Below are 20,916 nucleotides of genomic sequence, written 5' to 3' on the forward strand. Positions count from 1 at the left end.
TGACTGGGGGATCCCGGGGTGCCGGAGCCGTCCCTCGGCCTCGGTGACTGGGGGACCCCGGGGTGCCGGAGCCCGCCCCTCGGTCTCAGTGACTGGGGGACCCCGGGGTGCCGGAGCCCGCCCCTCGGGCCTCCTGATGGGGGACCCCGGGGTGCCGGAGCCCGCCCCTCGGCCTCGGTGACTGGGGGACCCCGGGGTGCCGGAGCCCTTCCCTCATCCTCGGTGACTGGGGGACCCCGGGGTGCCGGAGCCCGCCCCTCGGTCTCGGTGACTGGGGGACCCCGGGGTGCTGGCAACCTCTTTGTACACACTCACTCGTTGCCTATTGGGAAAGAGCCTTTATTGTGCCTCAGCCGGGTTGTGGGCTTTTATTTCCACAGGGGCCAGAGTGGGGGGGAGGGCTCATGGGGGTCTCCACCCCGCACCCCTAGGCACTGGACTGCCCTGCCAGCCCTGCCTGGAGACGGGGTGACCAGGGGACTTTCCTCCCTTGGGGCCCCCCTACCACACTGTGGTTGGGTTCTAGGCACAGTCAGCCTGTGATCCCCTCAAACCCAACTCCTGCGGGGTCGCATCTTCTCTGTCTGGGCCAGTGGGGCTTTGCCAAAGGAAGGAAGGGTCGTCAGTGGCCAGCAAGGGCAGTGGGCGCCCAGGGTCTCACGCTGCAAACTAAGGCAGCCCCCCAGTGCTGAGCCTGGGCCGTGCTGTTGTGAAGAGCAGGTGGAGATCTCGTTCTGTCTGGCCGCAATCTAGGTGGGCCCCAGGGACCGGAGCTGGCTGGAGACCTTCTGGCTGACCTTGTGCAGGGCCTCCTGGAACTGAGGGAACTCGGACTGCACGTGGGCCAGCACGGTGGCCAGCTGGGCCAGCCGGTCATCCAGCCGCCGGCGCTCCAGCTGCAAGGCCGATGGGGAGCGGCACAGAAACACGTACCGCCCGTCCTTCACGGCCTGCAGGTGCTTGAGGCACGTCTGCAGCGCCACGATGTCCAGCAGGTTCTGGGCAGGAGAGAACCCTGTCAGCCGCACACAGGCCTGGAGGCACCTGCTGGCCTCCTCACAGACAGCCTGCTGCGGGGCGTGAGGCCTCCCACAGGCCCTTCCACCTCGCGTGTGCCAGGCCCTGCACCACCAGCTGCCCCAGCTCGCCCTGTCTGGTCTGGCTGGAGCCCCCTAGGGGGCTTCAGGCACATACCACCACAGGCAGCGGCCCCCTGTCTCCCTCCCATCCAACTCAGCAGGAAGAGCTGCTGAAACCCGTCTCCTCAGCCCAGCTCAGCCCTGGGAGACCACCTTGCAGCCCCCTGCTCCCGGTCCCTGGATGCCCTTGGAGGAGTCCCGAGCTCAGCCCTGGGGGACCCCCTTGGACCCCCTCTCCTGGCCCCTGGATGCCCTTGGAGGAGTCCCGAGCTCAGCCCTGGGGGACCCCCTTGGACCCCCTCTCCTGGCCCCTGGATGCCCTTGGAGGAGTCCCGAGCTCAGCCCTGGGGGACCCCCTTGGACCCCCTGCTCCCGGCACCTGGATGCCCTTGGAGGAGTCCCGAGCTCAGCCCTGGGGGACCCCCTTGGACCCCCTCTCCTGGCCCCTGGATGCCCTTGGAGGGGTCTCCAGCCTCCCCCACATGTGAACTCAACATCTGTTGTTTCTGACGCTCCTGCTGCCCACCCTGAGGTTTTTCTCCTTGGGGTCTCTCCTGGGGACACCCCCCAATCTGTGGTCAGCATGGGTTCCAGGTGGGGGGCAGTGGTCTCTGCTCTGTTCCGTGGCCCCAGTGCCCAGGGTGTAATGGGGCTTAAGGAGTCGCTGAGTCGTTGGCCTGGGAGGGCCCAGGCGTGCACACCTGTCTTTTGAGGACCGTGAGCGCCTCCAGGTCAGCCTCGAGCGTGTCCAGCTCAGCCTGTATGGTGGACAGCTGCTGCTGCTTCTGCAGGAGCGAGCTGCTCAGCTGCTTCTGCGTGCCCTCTAGCTCCAGGATGGTGTTGCTGCACTCCTCAGAGGCCTGGGGGACGGGAACGCCGCAAGCATCAGGGCAGCTCACACGCACTGCGGAGGGGTGTGACCACGCGGGCCTAGGGCAGCTCACACGCACTGCGGAGGGGTGTGACCACGCGGGCCTAGGGCAGCTCACACGCACTGGGAAGGGGTGTGACCACGCGGGCCTAGGGCAGCTCACACACACTGAGGCTGGGACCACTCACCCCATGCTCACAAGTACTGAGGAACAGCAGGCCAGGCAATGAGGTGAGGTCTGAACCGGGACAGGAAACGGCGGGAGGCCAGACTTCCTGTTGCCATTTGGGCTGACAGACCCCTCCCTTGCATCTACCCGCCTCCATGGCTCAGTCAGCTGGGAACCCACGTCTCAAAAGACCCAGAGGCCTGGGGGCCACACAGCCTGTGTACGTATGTGCATGTGTTTGTGGTCCTAACTGCCTTCATTCTCTCCCAGACGGGGCTGCACAGGCTGGCAAAGGCTGAGGGCCAACCTGGGAGAGAGCAGCCTCGAACCTGGCAGAGGGCTCCTGGGGCAGCGCTGGCCCATCCCCACTCAGGACAGAGAGGCCTTGCGGACAGGGCACAGCTGCCCTCAGCCTCCATGCACTCCCAGGCTGCACACAGGGCAAGACCTGGGCAGGTGGCCGCCCTCACAGCCACGGCCCACGGAGGGCTCAGCAGCGTTGCCCTGTCCAACGGCTGTCTGTTTGCTGCACCGTGTCGTGGCCCCTCTGCCTGGAGCTGCGTGAGGCCCCCTGGGGGACACCCCTTCGTGGAGCTGCGTGAGGCCCCCTGGGGGACACCCCTTCGTGGAGCTGCATGAGGCCCCCTGGAGCACACCCCTTCCTGGAGCTGCGTGAGGCCCCCTGGGGGACACCCCTTCCTGGGTGGCTGTTCCCCACCTTGTGTGTGTCCCTGATCTTGCGACGCAGCTCCGCCTGCCGGTGGTGGAAGTCCGTACGGGTGAGTAGCTTGTTGTCGGCCTTGGCCTGGCTCTCCGCGCGGGTGGTGATGGTCTCTCTGTGGCTCACAGCTGCCTCCATGGCGTGGATCATCTTCTCCTGCTGTTTCAGCAGCTGCCCGAGCCGGACCTACGGTAGGAGACATGGGCTGGGCCGGTGTTCCTACTGACCTGCCCATTGCAACTGCCTGGGACCCTGGAACCTTGCTGACCCACGCCTGGCAACCACCAGGGCTGTCCGAGTGGCGGGGAGCCACTGGTGAGCACCCTTTGCGACAGTCCCTGCCCAGCTCTGCGACTGTCCAGAGGTTGCTTTCTGAGCCAGGAATCCCTCCACTGGGAGTCCGACAGGCTGATGGAGGAGGGGGGCCCTGGGCAGTCCCCAGCAGCCCGGGGCAGTCCCCAGCGTCCCCAGCAGCCCGGGGCAGTCCCCAGCGTCCCCAGCAGCCCGGGGCACCCTCACCTTCATGCGATGAATCTCCGCCTTCATGGCACACATCTCTGTCTGACCCATCTCCGAGTCCACTGAGGCACGCATCTCTCGGGCCAGCTGGATTCTCTTCTCCCAGACCATCATCTGGTGTCTACAGGGGCAGAAGAGGCAGCACCAGGGCTGGGGGAAGCAGGGGCTTGGGCACTGCGGGCAGTGAGCACCTGCTTTGAGGCCTTGGCACAGAGGCTGATGATACGGGCAGCACAGCATTCCATATGGTCACCAGTCCCAGCGGCTCCATTTATGATCTAGTTCCTTGCTAATGGCCCGGGAAGGCAGGCCAGGTAGCCCCAGTGCTTGGGCCCCTACCCTCACGTGGGGACCTGGAAGAAGCTCCTGGCTCTTGGCTCCTGGCTTCAGGCTAACTCAGAACCAGCTGCTGTAGCCATTTGGCGAGTGAACCAGCGGATGGAATACCTCTCTATAACTCTGATTTGCACAACATAAGATAAATCTTAAAGCACAAGAAGGCTGTACAGGCTGGCAGAACCGGACGCTCTGCGTCCACCCCTGTGCGGAGGCCTCTGGCCTTGGGCCCCGTGGTGAGGAGCTGGGAGCAGCACGAGTATGTGACCAGGAGAGCAGAAAGGTCAAACGTTACCTACAGAGGGCGGCTGGCCGGAACAGAGCAAGGGGGCTCTGAGCATCACCCCGACTCGTGTCCCCCGTGGGCCCAGGGCCCTGGTGGCTTTGTGCATGATTCTCTCCAACTGCTGGGAATGGCCGAGCCCACACCATGCGCGTGGGGACCCCACACCGTGCGCATGGGGACCCCACCTCCCTCAGAGACCAAGAGGCATGTGCACAGGTGGCCTCCGTCCACATGGAAGTCACACTGCATCTGGACTGAATCCTGCAGATGCCGGGCACGGCCAAGGGCTCCCAGGTGGTTTCTGAGGACCTCCCCCAGCACCCAAGGGTGCCCTAGGCCCAGGACTCACTCGGCTTCCACCAGGTCCCTCAGGATGGCCGCCTTCTCCTCGGTGAGCTGGCTCAGCTTCTCCTGCAACTCGATGGTCTCACGCTCCAAGTCCTGCAGGGGCAGGGAGAGCTGTGTGTGTGTGTGTGTGTGTGTGTGTACGTGCGTGCGCAGTGGCGCTCCGGACTGCACACGAGGACCCAGGTGCGTCACGGCTGGAGCGGGGCGCCTGACCTTGAGCTCGCGCACGAACTCGTTCTGAGCCACCAGGTTGCCGTGCTGCAGCTCCTCCGAGCTGCTGCGGTTCTGGCTGTTTAGCACGTTGAGCTTCTTCAGGTCGTGGTCCAGGTCCCGCAGGTGGCGCTCTATCTCCTTTTGCTCCTTCTTCTCCTGGTCAATCTTGCCTGGGTGGGGAGGGGCATGAGGGCAGGGCGGGGCCAGGGCTCCTCTGTCCCGCACTGTCCCGTCCCCGCCCCGTCCCTGCCCCTGCCCTATCCCTACCCTGCCCTGTCCCTGCCCCTGCCCCACCCCGTCCCCGCCCTGCCCTCTCCCCACCCTGCCCTGTCCCTGCCCCATCCCTGCCTCGCCCCATCCCTGCCCTGTCCCCGCCCCTGCCCCGTCCCCGCCCCACCCCATCCCTGCCCCATGCCCCCTCCTGTCCCTGCCCCACCCCGCCCCGCACTGTCCCGACCCGTCCCTGCCCCATCCCTGCCCCGTCCCCACCCCTGCCCCATCCCCGCCCCGTTCCTGCCCCACCCCGTCCCTGCCCAGCCCCGCCCCTGTCCCGCCCCATCCCTGCCCCATGCCCCCTCCCGTCCCTGCCCAGCCCCGCCCCTGTCCCGCCTCGTCCCTGCCCCTGCCACATCCCCGCCCCACCCCGTCCCTGCCCCATGCCCTCTCCCGTCCCTGCCCAGCCCCGCCCCTGTCCCGCCCCGTCCCCGGGCTCACTCTCTGTGCGCAGCTTCTTCTGCTCCAGGATGTGCATCTCCTTCTTGACCGTGTCCAGCAATGCCAGCTGCTCCTCGCGCTCCTGCGTGGCCTTCACCATCTCTTGCTGCAGCCGCAGCCATGTGCCCTGGGCCTGCACCAGCTGGGCTCCCTGCTCCTGCAGCAGCTTCCTCAGCCTCTTCAGCTCCAGTTCCAGGGGCCCCATTTCTTCCCCCTGAGGGAATCGCGGCCGGCTGGATTGGAGAGCCGAGCCTCTGGCCACTCGGAGGAGCCCCTGTCCGTCCCCCAGTGCTGGCCTGCTCGGGCTCCAGAAGCTGCCTTTGATACCAGCCTGACGCGGGCTGTCCCATGCCTGGGCAGCCCCCCTTGCTGCACCTGCAGCGGGCTCCTCGGCTGGCTGACAGGCGCCACTGCTCCAATGCCCACACTTGTCCGAGCAGGTGAGTGGCACACCACACCAAATCCAAATAATCAAAACCCAACAAAACCAAGAGGGTTGTGTGCTTGAGAGGATGCCAAGGAACACATACTGTGCCAGAAACCACGAGAAGGGCCACACACACACGGCCACACAGGGCAATGCCATAGCCACACAGCCTGCGCCGCCCCGGAGCTGGGCTTGCCCCACGACCCTCGCTGCTTGTGAAGTGAGCATGACAAGTAGTGGAGGGGTACTGGACAAGGATGCCATAGTGGATTCTTCCCTCACCCAGGGCTCCTCCCCCTCCTGCCCTGCTCCTCCCCTGCCCAGGACTCCTCCCCCTCTGACATGGCTCCTCCCCCTCCTGCCCAGCCCCTGCCCTGCCCAGGGCTCCTCCCCCTGCCCAGGGCTCCTCCCCTCTGAAATGGCTCCTCCCCCTGCCCAGGACTCCTCCCCCTCTGACATGGCTCCTCCCCCTCCTGCCCTGCTCCTCCCCTGCCCAGGACTCCTCCCCCTCTGACATGGCTCCTCCCCCTGCCCAGGGCTCCTCCCCTCTGACATGGCTCCTCCCCTTCCTGCCCAGCCCCCGCCCTGCCCAGGACTCCTCCCCCTCTGGCATGGCTCCTCCCCCTGCCCAGGGCTCCTCCCCTCTGACATGGCTCCTCCCCTTCCTGCCCAGGGCTCCTCCCCTCTGACATGGCCCCTCCCCTTCCTGCCCAGCCCCTGCTCTGCCCAGAACTCCTCCCCCTCTGGCATGGCTCCTCCCCCTGCCCAGGACTCCTCCCCCTCTGGCATGGCTCCTCCCCATGCCCATGGCTCCTCCCCTTCCCGCCCAGCCCCTGCCCTGCCCGCTGCTCACCCCCAGCTCCGACACGGTCTGCTCCAGCTGCTTGTTGAAGAAGTTGATGAGTCCCTGCTTCCTCTCGATCAGAATGGTACGCCGGGAGATCTCGTTCTCGCTGTTGGTGATGAGCTCATTCGCCTTTTTCACCTCCTTGTCCAGATCGGCCAGCGCCTTGCGGTGCGAGTCCAGCCTGCAACTGGTGTTGGTGATGTCCAGAGTGGTCTGGGCGATGTCCCCGTCGATTTTGGAGAGATGTGTCACCTGTGGCCGGCAGGGGACATGGGTGTGAGCTCTGGGCTCTGGTCCTGGGCCCAGCTGTCCTCCCTCCGCATCCTGGCTCTGTCCACCCTCTGTCCCGGCCCCCAGCCCGGTGGGCCTTCCTTGAAAAACCCCAGAGGATGTGTCTGTTGACCCAGTTCTCTGCTGGACACTTGCGGCAGTACAGGTGTGACCTGTGGGCATCTGGCAAGGGGCAGGGCTGGAGACCCAGTGCCAGGGCACCTGGGACCTGCCAGGCGGTGCCGCTGCTTCCCACTCGGCCCCTCTCGGCTTCCCCAGCACACCTGCTTCTACTGCCTGGCAGTCTAGCTCCCTTCCCAGCAAAGCACGGGCAGGGTCCCCCACCCCAGCCTCATCATGTCAGCCAGGACGCTCCAGGAGCCTCAGCCGGGTCCAGCCCTGTGTGCCGCGTGTCCCTGGCACAGTCTGGGGGATGTGCATGTGTCAGCGTGTCTGAGTGCATATGTGCATCTCCGTGTGCCTGTGGCCCCACCATGTTGGTCTTCTCCTTCTGCAGGCGCCGCAGGAGCTGGCTGAAGTACTTGGTCATCTTGTTGGACGTCATGTGCTCCTGCAGCTTCTCCAGCATGGAGGCATCTAGGCTGCGCTTCAGCTCCAGCTCCTGCCGGACGCCCAGGCGCACAGCCTGCAGCTCCTCCATGACTGCCGAGTGCTCCTGGCACGGGAGAGAGGGAGGGGAGGCCAGGTGAGCTGGTGGGCCCTGGTCTCAGCCATGGCCAAGGGTCAGATAGTGGTGCTGTGGGCTGGCCCAGGTCTCGACCATGACCATGGTGCTGAAGAACGGCTGTGGGCCTCTCAGCCATGGCTGTGGGTGAGCTACAGTGCTCTGGGCTGGCTACGGGCGGACCAGGCAGTGCTGTGGGCTGGCTACGGGTGAGCCGGGCAGCACTGCAGGCTGGACTCGGTTTCGGTCATGGCAATGGGGCTGTGGGATGGCCCCGGTCTCAGCCATGGCCATGGCTGTGGGTGAGCTGCAGTGCTCCGGGCTGGCTGCGGGCGGACCGGGCAGTGCTGTGGGCTGGCCCCAGTCTTGGCCACAGATCAGCCGGGCGGCACTGTGGGGTGGCTCTGGTCTCGATCATGGCTTGGGGAGGTGCACCTGGTGGCCCTTGGCCAGGGCGTCCTCCGTGTCCTGCAGGGTGAGCCTGTAGGTGTTGAACTCGCTGTGTAGGGCCTCCTGCCTGGCCAGGCACTGCGCCGTGAGCTTCTGCATCAGGCTGGCCTCTGTCTCCACGCGCGTCAAGATGCGGGCCAGCTTCTCATTCCGCTCTTCCTCCTGGACAATGGACTTCTTGTAGGCCTCTACCTCACCGTCCACCGACTTGGCATGGTGCTGGCACTCCCTGCAGAGATAGGTGAGATGGCCAAGCCAGTGAGGTGCCCGTAGTATGGCTGGCTTGCAGCTACACCTCCCGCCCTGACACTGACGATGCTCATGCCGGGACGCCACCCATGGGCCACCCATGGGAGCTGCTGGCTCACACTAGCCATCCAGTTCCTCGGGCACAGACAGAACCACCACCTGCCAAGCTCACAGATGGCACAGACAGGACTATGCCCAGGACGGGGGTCTCACCTCGTCCCACAGCTCATGGTGGGGACCCCAAACTCAGGCCACTCCGTTACACAGCTTGTCCCAGGTGGGCAGTGGATTATGGCCCCCCTGGCATGGAGCCACCTGCCACAGGGACACATCACACCCCAGAACACAGACACAGGACAGTGGGGTCCTGTGGGGAACACTCTCAGGGCCCTCTCCCCGCACACAGCGTTTCCTCTGGACATGTCCTCAGACACCGAGCAGCCCCGCCGCGCCCTCCCAGGAAACTGCGTCTGCAGTCTTGGCAGGCATGGTGTGTGCACACGGGCGTGCAGTGTGGACGTGTGGGTACTCGCCTGCACATGGCTGCTCTGGACATGTGTGTTCACACACGCGTGCATGTGCCACAGGCGAGGCTACACACACATGAATGAACACACGTGAATGAACACATGTGCCTAAGTGTGCAGGTCTAGTAGAGGTGTATGTGTGTGCATGCATCCATGGATGTGTGTTCCTGTATGTGGCCATCTTTGTGCGTGTGGCGGCTCAGCATCTCCTGTTCTGTCTCCTGGCTCTTGGTCGGCCGTGGAGATCTCAGCTCCACCAAGATGCATCTTTGTAGGCACGGTGCGGTTAGGACTGAGGCACATGGTGCGGTTAGGGGCCGAGGTACAGGGTGCGGTTAGGGGCCGAGGTACAGGGTGCAGTTAGGGGCCAAGGCGCACGGCATGGCTAGGGACTGTCGGTTGCACCAGCTTTCCCTGAGACTCCCTCATAGCACAGCCCACTCCTGAACATGGGCAGGTCTATCAGGCCCACAGGACCCCAGACACAGCTGAGCCCTTGCCAGTCCCCTGGAGCAGCTCAGCCGAGTCCCTGCGTTGTTGTTGCATCTTAACTCTGCTCAAAGTCACGCAGCATTCTGCGTATACGCATTCTGAGACGCAGGATGCCTGGCTGCCTCTGCGACCCACCCGTGTGTGCATTCCTGTGTGGGGCATTCCTGGGGTCCCACAGGCAGGGATGTGACTGCACAGTCCCTGGAACCCAGGCAGCCCACACTCGGTGGGTGCAGCCATGCACACCAGAAACCAGCCTGCGACTTGGCTGCTTGGCCACCTGTGAGGGGCTGACCGGAAGAGCTGGGGTCCTGGGGGGACCAGGACGCTAGCTGAGTGGCAGGGAGGAGTCAGCTCGCCAAGGACAAGTGAAAAAGTGAGGGCAGGGGCTTGCCACTCCTAGAGGAAGGGAGAAAGCCCCCAAGACACACCTGGCCCTGGCACAGGAGGCTTCACCAGGAAATCTCTGAGATCCTGGATGCCACAGGGAGCCTTGGGGTGGAGCCGGGAAGTGCCAGCTGCAGGGCCCTGGGGGCTCCCTTTGTCCCTGGCGCTCACAAGGACCCCACGGGGAGGCTGGGGCTGTCTCGTCCTTCTCCATCCTCCTTGCTCCTGCATCCTCGCAGCATCACTCCAAGCCCTGTCCCTTGGACCCTGCACCAAGGCCCCTTGTCCAGCACACCCGGCCCCGCCCACAGCCAGCCCCGCCCCCACACCTGAGCGCCTCCAGGATGGCCAGGTGCTCCTCGTCGCGGTGTCGCATGCTCACCAGGCTGCTGGCCCATTGCCGTAGGATGCGCTTCTTCTCCAGGCTGATGGTCTCAATCTCCATGGAGGCCTGCGGCCCAGGGCCGGGTCACGGCGCCTGTCTGGCCGCCCCAGCCCCAAGCACGCCCAGCTCCCCAGGTTCAGCAGAACCCTATCCCCAACTCTCCAGGAAGGTCGGCCTTGGAACCTCTGTCCCCAGCTGGGGAGCCGGGCATGGCTAGTCTGGCCAGACCCCAGGATCCTGTGGTGGGCATTCAGGGAGTGAGCCAGCAGATGGAAGATCTCTCACTCTGTCTGCCTCTCCCTCTCTCTCTCTTCCTCTGACTCAAATCTTTCTGAACGAATGCAAAATGAAAATACATTGTCTGCTGTAAGCTGCTGTTACAAGTTAGCCCGCTGTGAGCAGGCTGCGCCTCAGCAATGCTCTGCACCACGGGGCCGCCACCGTGTGTAACTAAGGCCTGGGCCCCATGACACGGTGGCGGCCACGGCTGCTGGCGGCTGCTGTCTGCGTCTCTTCCCTTGAGACAAAGTCCTCCTTGTATCGTCCCAGGAGGTGAGAGGGCCTTGGCTGAGGGAAGGCACCTTGACAATTGAAGGCAGAAGGAGGCCAGGGCAAGGGTCCTGCCAGCCGCCCAGCGCTCACGGCTTCCAGCAGGTTCCCTGGAGCCTGGCTGCAAGCCTGGCACGGGGAGGCCGGCTTCTGGGTGCTGGTGTGCAGGCGGAGCCACTGGGCCGACCAGGGGAGGTGTGGGCTGTCCTTCCCAGGCAAGCAAGTGCACAGTGCCCTCCTGCCCAGGCTGGACTGACTGGCAGTCATGCATGCTTCCTACCCGATGTCTCCTGTCCACTCAGCGGCCAGCTGTGTCCAGCTGCACAGTCCTTTCAGCACTGTTCCTAGGTCCTGCCTGTCGCTGGGAGCTAGACCCCAAATGTCCCGTGTCCTGACGCCCACCTGAATGCCCTGGTCACGGTGGCGCGGCTCAGATGCTCTCTGTCACCTGCTGAGCTTGCTCATCAGAGGCTGCCCGCCCCCTTGGCTCACTGCAGCCCAGCGGGGGACCATTGCCCTCCCACCCACTGGTCCCAGCAATGCAGGCAGGGTTGGCCCTGGGCACTTCCTCTAGCCGCTCTGAGACTGCCCCAGAAACAAACTGTGGCCTCCCTACCACGCGGCCTGCTGGCCTGGTGTTCTCGGAGGCTCCAGCACTGCCACTGGCTGACAGCCGGGCGCTTGGGGGTGGGCGTGCTGACAGCCGGGCGCTTGGGGTGGGCGTGGCTCTCACCTTGCTCACTGCACTTCGCAGCACCCGGGTGTCCTCTGCCTGGGCAGCATACTGAGCCTCGAACAGGGCGATGTTCTCTTCCAGCTGTTTGGCCCGCGTGGTGAGCTGGTCCACGAACAGGTCCTGGAGGCAGCGACAGCGGTGAGGATAGGGCCAGGGCCCCAGGACTGATGGCGGGCAGCCCGGCCCAGGCCCAGCAGCCAGCAGGGCACACGCACCACACCCAGCACACCTGCTTCTTCTTCTCCATCTCCGCCCGCATCCTCTCTGTCTCTGCCTTCTTCACCACCTGCTTCATCACGCAAATGTCATCCCGCACGTCCTGGTCGACATTCTGCATGTAGAACAGGTGCAGGGCCAGGTTCTCCATCTCCGTCTGGAGGGTCGCCACTGCCGAGAGGAGAGGGGCTGCTCCAGCTCCACCCCATGGCTGGCAGCCCCTCTGCCTGTGCCAACGAGGACAGGGGGGCTGCTAGGGAGCTGGAGAGCCTCCCCAGCCCCTGCCCCTCAGGCCTTCGCCCTGGTAGTCTAGTCTGTGTCTCAGCCAAGAGCCAGGACACAAGTGTGTGGCCGCCGTGCCCACAGCACCCTGACAGAGAGCACATCCGACCCGGGAGGCGAGCCATCGTGGGAGGGTCCGGAACTCCCGAGTGTGGCTGGCTCAGCCACCCGGTGCCCCCGTGCTGCCCAGGCCAAGGCACACGTGGGCTGGACAGCCAAGACAGCACCATTCACCCCGACTCAGGCATGGGCTCTGGTCCTCACTGCTGTCAGCAGAGACCAGTCTTCAAGGGCTGTCTGGATGAGACCCACACGAGACTGTGACGGCTTGTGTGAGTGGAGTATACTCACGCTGTGGGGCGTCCCTGCTTCTGAGGCCAGGCCCTGTAGGAAGCCCAGGAGAACAGGGCCCAGGCCAACTGACCCTAGCAAGCATTCTGGGACTGAAATCGGTGCCATGGCACAATATGCTAAGGCTCCGCCTGCAGTGCCGGCATCCCATATGGGCACAGGTTCAAGTCCTGGCTGTTCCACTTCTGATCCAGCTCCCTGCTTAGGGCCCGGGAAAGCAGCAGAGGTCGGCCAAAGGCCTTGAGACTCTGCCACCTGTGTGGAAGACCTTGGCGGAGTTCTGGGTTCCTGGTTTGGGTCTGGCCCAGCCCTGGCTGTTGTGGGAACTTGCAGTGTGAAACAGCAGGTGACAGTTCTCTGTAACGATAAAAGCGCGGCAGGCCTTCAAGGGACTCCTAAATGCCGCTGGACCCGCCCTCCGGGACTGGCTGCTCGCCTGCTCTCGCAGCCTCATGCTGTGCTGGATGTCAAAAATGGCCTTCATTGCCCTCCTTCTTCAAAGCCTTTTCAGGGATCCCTGCCAGGGACCGCCCAGTGCAGGTCAGGCCCAGTATGCCGGGGGTCTATGCCGGGGGTCGGGGGCAATCTCCTCACTGGGTCTGAAACCTTGTCAGCCTGCATGGTGCAGAGCCAATGCCAAGGCCGGGGTGGGAGGCATGGCACCCAGACAGGGCGAGCACCATGAATGGACCCATTTTGGCTGACAGACACCAACACGCATAGAAGCAAGCCCATATGGGTGTCCAGCTCCTGGCTGACCCGTGCACCAGGCCTTCCTCCAAGGCAGGGGTGCTGTGACACCCTGCTGTTTTGGTGCCTTTGGCGTACAGAATGGACCTTGGTGTTCACCCAAATGTCTTCTTTTCCTTTAATGTATGGGTGGGTCCGTTGCCACCCTTCACCCGCTGACCCCGCACTGAGGGTTTTTGCACCTGCCGGGACTGGGGTGGGGCCTATCATGGCTCCCCTTGGCTTTGGTGGCAAGCACCCAAGGGCCTGGGGAGGGTCTCCCACAGGTCCTGGCCCCTCAAACACTGGGGACAGTGTTCCGAGTTCCTGCGGGACACCTCGTGCTCAGCTTCCACAGCATTCACCCTGCAGGGACCATATCACACCATATCTGGGACTCGTCTGAACGCTTGCCCCCGAAGCCGCTGGCTCTGCCTGGCTGCTTCCTTAGCAGTGTCTTTGAGCTGGGCCTGGGTCGGGATCTTTGTCCTCTGGCGCCTCGTCCACGGGGTCTGCATAGGAGGGCCCAGGGCTGGCTGGGCTTTTCCTGGCTCCCGCAGGAGGCTGGAGCTGCGGGTGTTCTTAAGGGCCCAGACTCCGAACCTCATCTTGGCCGTGTGCGCCCCACGGTCGGGGGTGCCCAGGGTGAATGGGGCTCCTGGAAGGGCCTAGGAGGCCCGGTAGGGTCTGAGTCCTTCATCCACGGCAAAGGGGGTTAAGGTTTCAGCTGGTTCGTCCTTTTTCGGCATTTTCTGTTAATTCAGGGTTCACCGGGGGCGGCTGCCGGATAAGCATCCCCCTTCCTCAGCCCCAGAACCCTCTCTGCCCTCGGAGTGCAACAAGGCCGCTGGCACCACGACCCTATTCCACCGCCGACCCCAGTCTCCCCGTGTCCCGAGGCTTCCGGGTTCACCTTCCTCCGCAGCTGGCGACTCAGGCGGGCACGGCCGACTTCTCGCTTATATGCCAGCACGGGTTCCCACATGTGCACGCTCCGTTCCCGCCTCCCGACCCGGGCATTTGGGTCTCCTTGGGCCACCGTGCCCAGAGCGCGCGGGGCGCTCCCGGGGCGCGCACGCACAGGGAGTCCCTGGGGCGCGCGCGGGGCCGCCTTACGCTTCTTGCGCTCCTGGCCGGCGGTCGCGCAGGTTCGCGTGTAGAGCGCGCGCGCGTCCTGCAGCTCCTCCTCCTTCTGCCGCCGGGCGCACGCGATCAGCGAGTAGCGGTCGTGGCTCTTCTCCAGTTGCGTCTGCAGGCGGGCCAGGTGCTGCTGCACGCGGTACAGGTTCACGCCCAGCTCCTGCCTCTGTGCGCGGCTCTGCTTGTTGGCCACGTCCTGTGGTGGCGGGAGGGAGAAGCGGCGGTCATGGGGAGGGGAGCGGGCGGGGTGGGGGTGGGCTGGACACGCACGTACGCACCAGCTCCTTCACGTCGAGTTTCAGCTTCTCGATCTGCCGGTTGAGGTAGCTCTTCAGGGCGCTCTGGAATCTCTCCATCAGGGGCTAGGGCGGTGGGCAAGCCACAGGCCACCGTCACCATGCGCGCTCAGCCCAGGCCCCGCGCAGGTGTGGCAGGGGCAGAGGCCGCCTCCCTGCGGGCCGCCCGCTTCCGCCTTAGGGTCTTTCTTGGGAAGCCTCAGTTAGGGGCACCTGTGGTCCCGTCCCAGGCACTCCAGGAGCAGGTGGGGGCTGGTAGCGAGCGGAAGCTGGGCTTGTGACACGCAGTGTGCCTGGCCACCGTGTCCCATGAGTGAATGCCTAGGCCCCCACCTCCCCCCAGGGCGTGGTGGGTGGGGCCGCTGGACCATGGCAGAATATGGCTTTCTGTGTGCGCTGAGGGAGGGACAGCAGCTCCTGTCTCGCAGCGGCTCTCCGTGGGAAGGGGCCGACTTTGCCCACATTCCCTGCCTCAACCCCACTCCAGGAGTGACTGGGCTCCACATGGCCCTGTGCCAGGAGAGACCTCCCCCTCCCCCCAGTGGTGCTGCGAGCAGGTGTGGGCTGCAGAGGGGGCCCAACCCAAAGCACCCCTCCCCCCGGGCACTCCTTACATGGTTTGGATCCAAAACCACCAGCTGAGTTGTGTCACCATCAGCCTCGCCACTGCTGTGCGACTCGCCTCTGTCCCCGGAGGCCCCTTCCTCTGAGGGTGGCTGTTGGATCCTGTCCAGAAAGCTGCCCAGGGGCACCTCCGGAGACACCCCTGGGGCAGGGTCAGTGGAGAGAGTGGGCTTCAGTGGGCAGAGCCAACTCCACGGCCACGCGGCGCAGCCAGCCAGTGCAGGGCTGGGCAGTGTCTGGCAGGAGGTTTGCGTGGCTCCAGCTGCCCCATCTCCAGAGGGCACTGGCTGGTATGCAAAGTGGATGGCAAAGAGGACCCTACTGGTGGGCTAGCTTTGGTAGTTCCGTTGATATATTCTTTACTTTAGAAACATATTTATTTTATTTTCATTGGAAAGTCAGACATACAGAGAGAAGAAGAGAGACAGAGAAGAAGATTTTCTGCCCAATGATTCACTCCCCAAGCAGCCGCAATGGTCGGAGCCGAGCCAATCCAAAGCCAAGAGCCTCTTCCGGGTCTCCCACGCAGGTGCAGGGTCCCAAGGCTTTGGGCCGTCCTCGACTGCTTCCTCAGGCTTCCAGCAGGGAGCTGGATGGGAAGTGGGGCTGCCAGGATTAGAACCAGCGCCCTTATGGGATCTCAGCACATGCAAGGCGAGGACTTTAGCTGCTAGGCTACTGCGCCAGGCCCTATGATCTTTACTTTTAAGACAGCATCTATTTCAAAGACAAAGTGATAGAGAGAGAGAGAGAGAGCGTCCGTGTGCTGGTTCACTCCCTACGTGGCTCCAACAGCCAGGCTTGATCCAGGCTGAAGCCAGCAGCCAGAAACTGTATCCAGCTTTCCCACGAGGTGGCAGGGGCCCAAGGACTTGAGCCATCAGTGCTGCCTGCCAAGTGCACCGGCAGGTTGCTGGATCTGAAGTGGAACAGCTGAGCCTTGATCCAGAGCCCTGACTCCCCTGCCGCTGGCCATGTGGGGAGTGAAGCAGCAGATGGAAGAGCCCTCTCTTTGTGACTCTGCCCTTTGACACACACATAAATCTTTGTGAATTGAAACAATGGAAGCTGGACGGTAAGATTGGGTGCAGCCTTTCTGAACAGGTGGGAGAAATGCCTGTTCTATTTGGTTCTTTCTGGGTCGGACGGGGGCTGTTCTCGCTTTGCTTGGGACCCACATGAGGGTCTGTGAGCCGGGCTCTCGGGCGCCTGTACCTGAGGGTGCCTTTCCATGTCCTAGGGAGACAGAGTAAGACAGCCGTGCCCTGACAGCCTTTGAGATCAGTGGGCAGGTGTCCCCGGGCCTCTCCGAGAGGCCAGGAGGCTGTCAGCCTGGGCAGGGCGCAGCTAGCAGCCATGGCTTTGGATCCACTCTGCCATTCGCTCGGTTGCCTAGCAACGCTCCAGGCTCTTGTCTGACTGGGAAGGGGGTCCCCACACTGCCAGGGCCCGAGCTCTGTCAGGGTTCTCCCCCACTGCCAACCATGTTCTCCAAGATGTAAGGTGACCCTGTGATGGTGGGGGAGGGGGGGCAGCCCTCCCGTCTCCGGAAATGCAAGGGGCTTCTGAGCCTGGCCATACCTGGCTCCTCTGTGCCGGGCCCGCCCAGGTCTGAGGACAGGATGCTGCTCTCCCGGCTCAGCCGGAGGTTCATCCACCGGGGACCGTCCTGCAGCACAAACAAGGGACCTTGAGCCGGCAGGGGTGCACTGGGCCCTGGGCGCCCCTCCATAAGAGCCCACTGGCAAAGACTCACACGGCTGTCCACTCGCCTTGTATAGCTACCCTACCCCCAGAGGTCCTGGGGGCCTCAGCCTCCCGACACACCTGCTGACCACACCCATGCACGTGGTGAGACAAATACGGGGCTCAAGTCCTTGGTGCCAGCCTGGTTCCACATCATTCCAAGTTGCTACTCACCGGGCGATGTTCAATGAACAGCCGCTCACAGACAAGGCTTCCCCAGTCTGCTTGCCCCAGGGACAGAGCTGGTGTCTGCTCCTGGGGGGGCGCAGAGGGCCCCTTCTGGGCGGTGCAGGGGTGTGTGCCAGGACACGGAGGGCCCGGCTTTGCCTCACTGGCCCTCCTCCAGGGGTCCCCCACTGGAGTCTTGTCCTGCAGGAACCCCTGCCCTGGCAAAGCTAGGCTGAGACTGATCATAACAGTGAAGTGAGTCGAGGCTGGGGGAGCAGGCAGGGCTGGAAGGGTCGCGGCTCTCTGCCCTGGCGGCCATCCCAGGGACATGGGACACTGAGTCTGTCCCTGTCAACAGGGAGGCCATGGCTGGTCAGCGGGCACCCCACTGCCCCGAGGTTCCCAGAGTGAGATGGGCCCAGAACCTGCTGAGTTGAACAGCTTCTCTCACACAGCAAAGACCTCGAGGAGGGAGCGTGCACCTAAGACTCCTGGCCAACTACAGGCACCTTCTCGCTCCAATGTTGGGATTCTTGTGGATTCAAGTAGAAAAAAATGAGGAAGTCCTACGTTTTTATTCTATTTCATTGGTTCCTTCAAGTTTATAATTGTTGGAAACATTTGAAAAGTTTTAGAAGGTTTAGAAAATTTTTAGAACCAATGGGTGGAAGTTGGACCAGGCAGTTGGACGGTGGGATATGGAGTCATCCCGGACCACGGTTCTGGCCTTCGGTGGCCTTGTGTGACCACTGGCCGGCGCCCTGCCTGATGCCACTCCGGAAGGCTGGGACCCAGTGGCCACGGACATCGCCAGACTCACGGATGCTGAAGCAATCCTCCCCCGCTTCTCGCTACGGACCTTGCCCCCTCCCACCTAAGGGGGAACCCCGAAGCTAAGAAAACCCTCACCCCGGCCACTGGCCGGTAGCAGGAACGGTGCCGCTCAGACTCACCGGCCTGCTGACCACGGGCTCCGATGACGCCCGGCCCACGGCTTGCTGGGGCGGCTCCATGGGGAGACTGCTTGGTGTCTGCGGCTCCGAGGGACCCTCCAGGTCGGCGCCCCTGCCCGTGCCCTGGGCCAGCTCCGGGGGGCCCACGTCATCCTGGAGACTGGTGTCTGAGAAGGCTGTGTCCACAGAGCTGACCTGCCCCTCTGGGGACTGTGCTTCCATGTCCGAAAAGAATTCTTCCTCCGACTCCCACTCCCTGTCCAGGCGGGCCTTCCAGTCCTCGGGACCTTGGCTGCCCACCTCCGCACCTTCATACTCCTCCGCCTCTGCGCCTCCACCTCCTGTCGTGCCTTCATCTTCTTGAGGGCCTCCATTGCCCTCCGCGCCTCCATCGCCCTCCGCGCCTCCATCGCCCTCCAGGCCTCCATCGCCCTCCAGGCCTCCATTGCCCTCCGCGCCTCCATCGCCCTCCGCGCCTCCATCGCCCTCCGCGCCTCCATCGCCCTCCAGGCCTCCATCGCCCTCCGCGCCTCCATGGCCCTCTGCGCCTTCATCGCCCTCCGCACCGCGATCACCCTCAACGCCTCCATCCCTGTACGCTTCTGCATCCCTCACAGCTTCTCCATCCTCCTTGCCTTCCCGCTGGGCTGTCTCAGCCCCTTCAGAAGGCTGGATGGCACCTCCAGCTTCTGCGTCGGTCCAGTCGCTGCTCCCAAGTGGTGATCTCTGTAACAGGGTGGCAGGGAGCGACCAGGAGGACCACAGCCAGCTAGCTCTCCACAGCGAACTCTGCTGGCACATGCCTGGGCCTCCCGCCCTGCCTCTCCCACACATCCTGTTTCTCAGACATTTGAACCCCCCAGCCCCGGTCCAGCCCTCTCCCCAGGAGTTTTACCGGAGCACCGTAGTCTTGGCTCCCTGCTGTCTCCTCCTCTGACGGCTGCCCGCCCTCCGGCTGAGACCTGGTTGGTTGCAAGGGAACACCTTGGGCAGTTCCTGGGGACAGCTCTCCTCCTGGGTCTCTGCCTCCTCCTCCAGGCTGTTGGCCAGCCAGGATGTTGTCCTGTTTGTCCCTGACTCTGGGTCCTGTCTGCTGGGTCGGAGAGGTGTCACGGGGAGAGAGGACACCCCTGATGAGGATCGGCAAGGTGGGACAGCGGGAAATAGCCACCTTGGGATTCCAGCCTCCCTCGTGGGCGCCTGTCCAGGTCCGGCCCGCTCCACTTCCCATTCAGCTTCCTGCTAATGTGCCTGGGAAGCCAGTGGAGGACAGTCCCAGTTCTTGGGTCTCTGCCACCCAAGTGGGACCTGGAAGAAGCTCCTGGCTCCTGGGTTCAGCCTGGCCCAGCCCTGGCTGTTGGGGCCATCTGCCAAGTGAACCCGCAGACAGAAGATTTCTAACTCTGCCTTTCAAATGAACAAATCTGTTTCAATGCTCACTCCAAGCCTGTAACACAGAGGAAGCCAGGATGAGCCTGCCCAAACCTTGCCCGTCCTCTGCACCCAGGCACCTCACACTGGTGCTCAGACCACACCCACTGCCCCGTGTGGGCCTCGCCTGGACCACAGCAGTGCCAGCACAGGGAGGTGCAGAAAGGTGGGACTTGGTCCTGGGTGCCCAGGCAGCCGTCACCCCATCTGAGAGGCGGCCTGAGAGGGACACTCATCGGTATCCTGGGGGACTGTGTGGTCCCGGCTGGTCCCTCAGTGGGGCCAGAGGGACCTGCTGGGGTTTCTAGAGTGGACTCCTGCCAGGCCAGGCCAGGCCACCGTGTTCATCGCCAGGTAAGGAGGGAGGACAAAGGAGCAGGAAGTGAGGGGGAAGAGGGGGAGCCCAGCAAGTGGGGATACTGTGAGGCTGAGGGCATGGCCACCCTTCCTTCTTGTATTTCATTTCCCTGTCCCTCTGCTCCTTGGTTCATTGTTCCCTGCCGCAACCCCCTCGCCCCATCTGCCTTTACCCCTCGCCCCGCAGCCCCACAGCCCCTCTGCTCCGCTTACCCGCCGGTTGGGTCGCCCGGCTCCGCCATCACCTGTTGCTAGGAGACTCCGTCAACACGCGCCGGTCGGATATGCGCTTTGCCGTGTGCGCGCCCCCGAACGCTCGCGTCTAAACGTGCCAGAGGGTGCAGGCGCCAGTCTGGATTTCCTGGTCGCCGGGAACTCCTCCCTGTGCGTCCCCGCACCTGGGACCGGCTCTGCCCAGGGCTGCAGTCCGGGTGGCGGTACTGGGGCCAGGACGCCTGCAGGTTCCCACTTCCACCCGCTCTGGGCGCCCCTTCCGCATAGGTCCTGGGATCCCCCGCCGAGGGGGGCGCCCGAGACCCTCCGGTGGGTGTGGGTCCCTCCCACCTAGAAACCCAGGATGCACATGGGGCGGCGGGTATAGGGTGGGCTCCGTGCTCACCCCCGGCAGCCACGAGTTCGGGGAGCCGCCCAGGTGCCAAGGGGCGCGGGTGGGCACTATGGGTCCGGCCTTGAGGGGCGGTCCGGAGGTCGGGCCTCGCAGCATGTCTCCGCCCCTCTCCGCCTCACTGGTAGCGGTGGCGGCGACAGAGGAGGTTCTGGGCCCAGCGCAAAGCAAATCCCGCCCCCAGGCGGGACCCAGGTGGGTGTCTGGTTGGCGGGATCCCTGGGGCGGAGTGTTGGGTGGCCCGGCCTGTGGCCGTGGGGCCGGGAGGGGCCAGGCCGGCAGCAGCCCCCGGGTGCGCGTGAGCCTGGCGCGGTGGGTAGCCCCAGATGGAAGCGGGGAGCCGGGGTTTCCCTGGGCAGTGGGTACGGGTCCGAGCGCGGGTGGGCCCGGTGCGAGCGGGCTCGGCCCCCGCGTCTGGTGCGGTGTGAGCCACGTGCCCCCAAGCGCGCCCTCCCCGCGGCATGCCCGTGGCGTGCGTGGCCTGAAGCTGCTGGGAGTGCAGTGTGAGAGCCACGCGTGGGAACTCATTGCCTTCTGGGCTGACTCCGCCTTGAGAGAATAAAAAGGCTAGGGGTGTGTGTGTGTGTGTGAGGAGGCAGTTGATTTGAGATGGCTAAAAATAACCCGAGGAACCCTGCCAGGAGGCGCGAAGCTTGTGCTCCTGACGCTGGAAGTTGG

At 64.2% G+C, this 20,916-nt stretch overlaps 1 protein-coding gene across 1 annotated transcript; it reads right to left on the bottom strand.

The window, feature by feature from the left end:
- Positions 1–440: 440 nt before the first annotated feature.
- On the bottom strand, positions 441–20,337 carry CCDC40 (coiled-coil domain containing 40). Its single transcript, XM_040989376.1, has 22 exons — positions 20,233–20,337; positions 19,859–19,935; positions 18,721–18,787; positions 17,826–18,551; positions 17,693–17,746; positions 16,540–16,627; positions 14,949–15,100; positions 14,317–14,400; positions 14,015–14,234; positions 11,550–11,707; positions 11,318–11,440; positions 9,980–10,101; positions 7,981–8,224; positions 7,354–7,536; positions 6,597–6,842; positions 5,317–5,530; positions 4,603–4,772; positions 4,391–4,482; positions 3,420–3,540; positions 2,898–3,086; positions 1,841–1,999; positions 441–998 (listed from the first exon to the last, which is right to left on the bottom strand). The coding sequence occupies exons 1-22, from the start codon at positions 20,335–20,337 to the stop codon at positions 750–752; spliced, it is 3,843 nt and encodes a 1,280-aa protein (XP_040845310.1). The 3' UTR covers positions 441–749.
- Positions 20,338–20,916: the final 579 nt, after the last annotated feature.

Source organism: Ochotona curzoniae, unplaced genomic scaffold, assembly GCF_017591425.1.
Source record: "Ochotona curzoniae isolate NIBS_2020 unplaced genomic scaffold, NIBS_Ocur_1.0 contig_523, whole genome shotgun sequence".
Classification (NCBI taxonomy): Eukaryota; Metazoa; Chordata; class Mammalia; order Lagomorpha; family Ochotonidae; genus Ochotona; species Ochotona curzoniae.

Excerpts from the sequence above, each read along its gene's own strand:
- CCDC40 (XM_040989376.1), bottom strand. The coding sequence starts at position 20,337 with ATGCTGCGAGGCCCGACCTCCGGACCGCCCCTCAAGGCCGGACCCATA. Across the intron at positions 8,225-9,979 it reads GCCATCCTGGAGGCGCTCAG|GGAGTGCCAGCACCATGCCA; the intron begins GTGTGGGGGCGG and ends CTATCTCTGCAG. Across the intron at positions 999-1,840 it reads TCACGGTCCTCAAAAGACAG|AACCTGCTGGACATCGTGGC; the intron begins GTGTGCACGCCT and ends TCTCCTGCCCAG.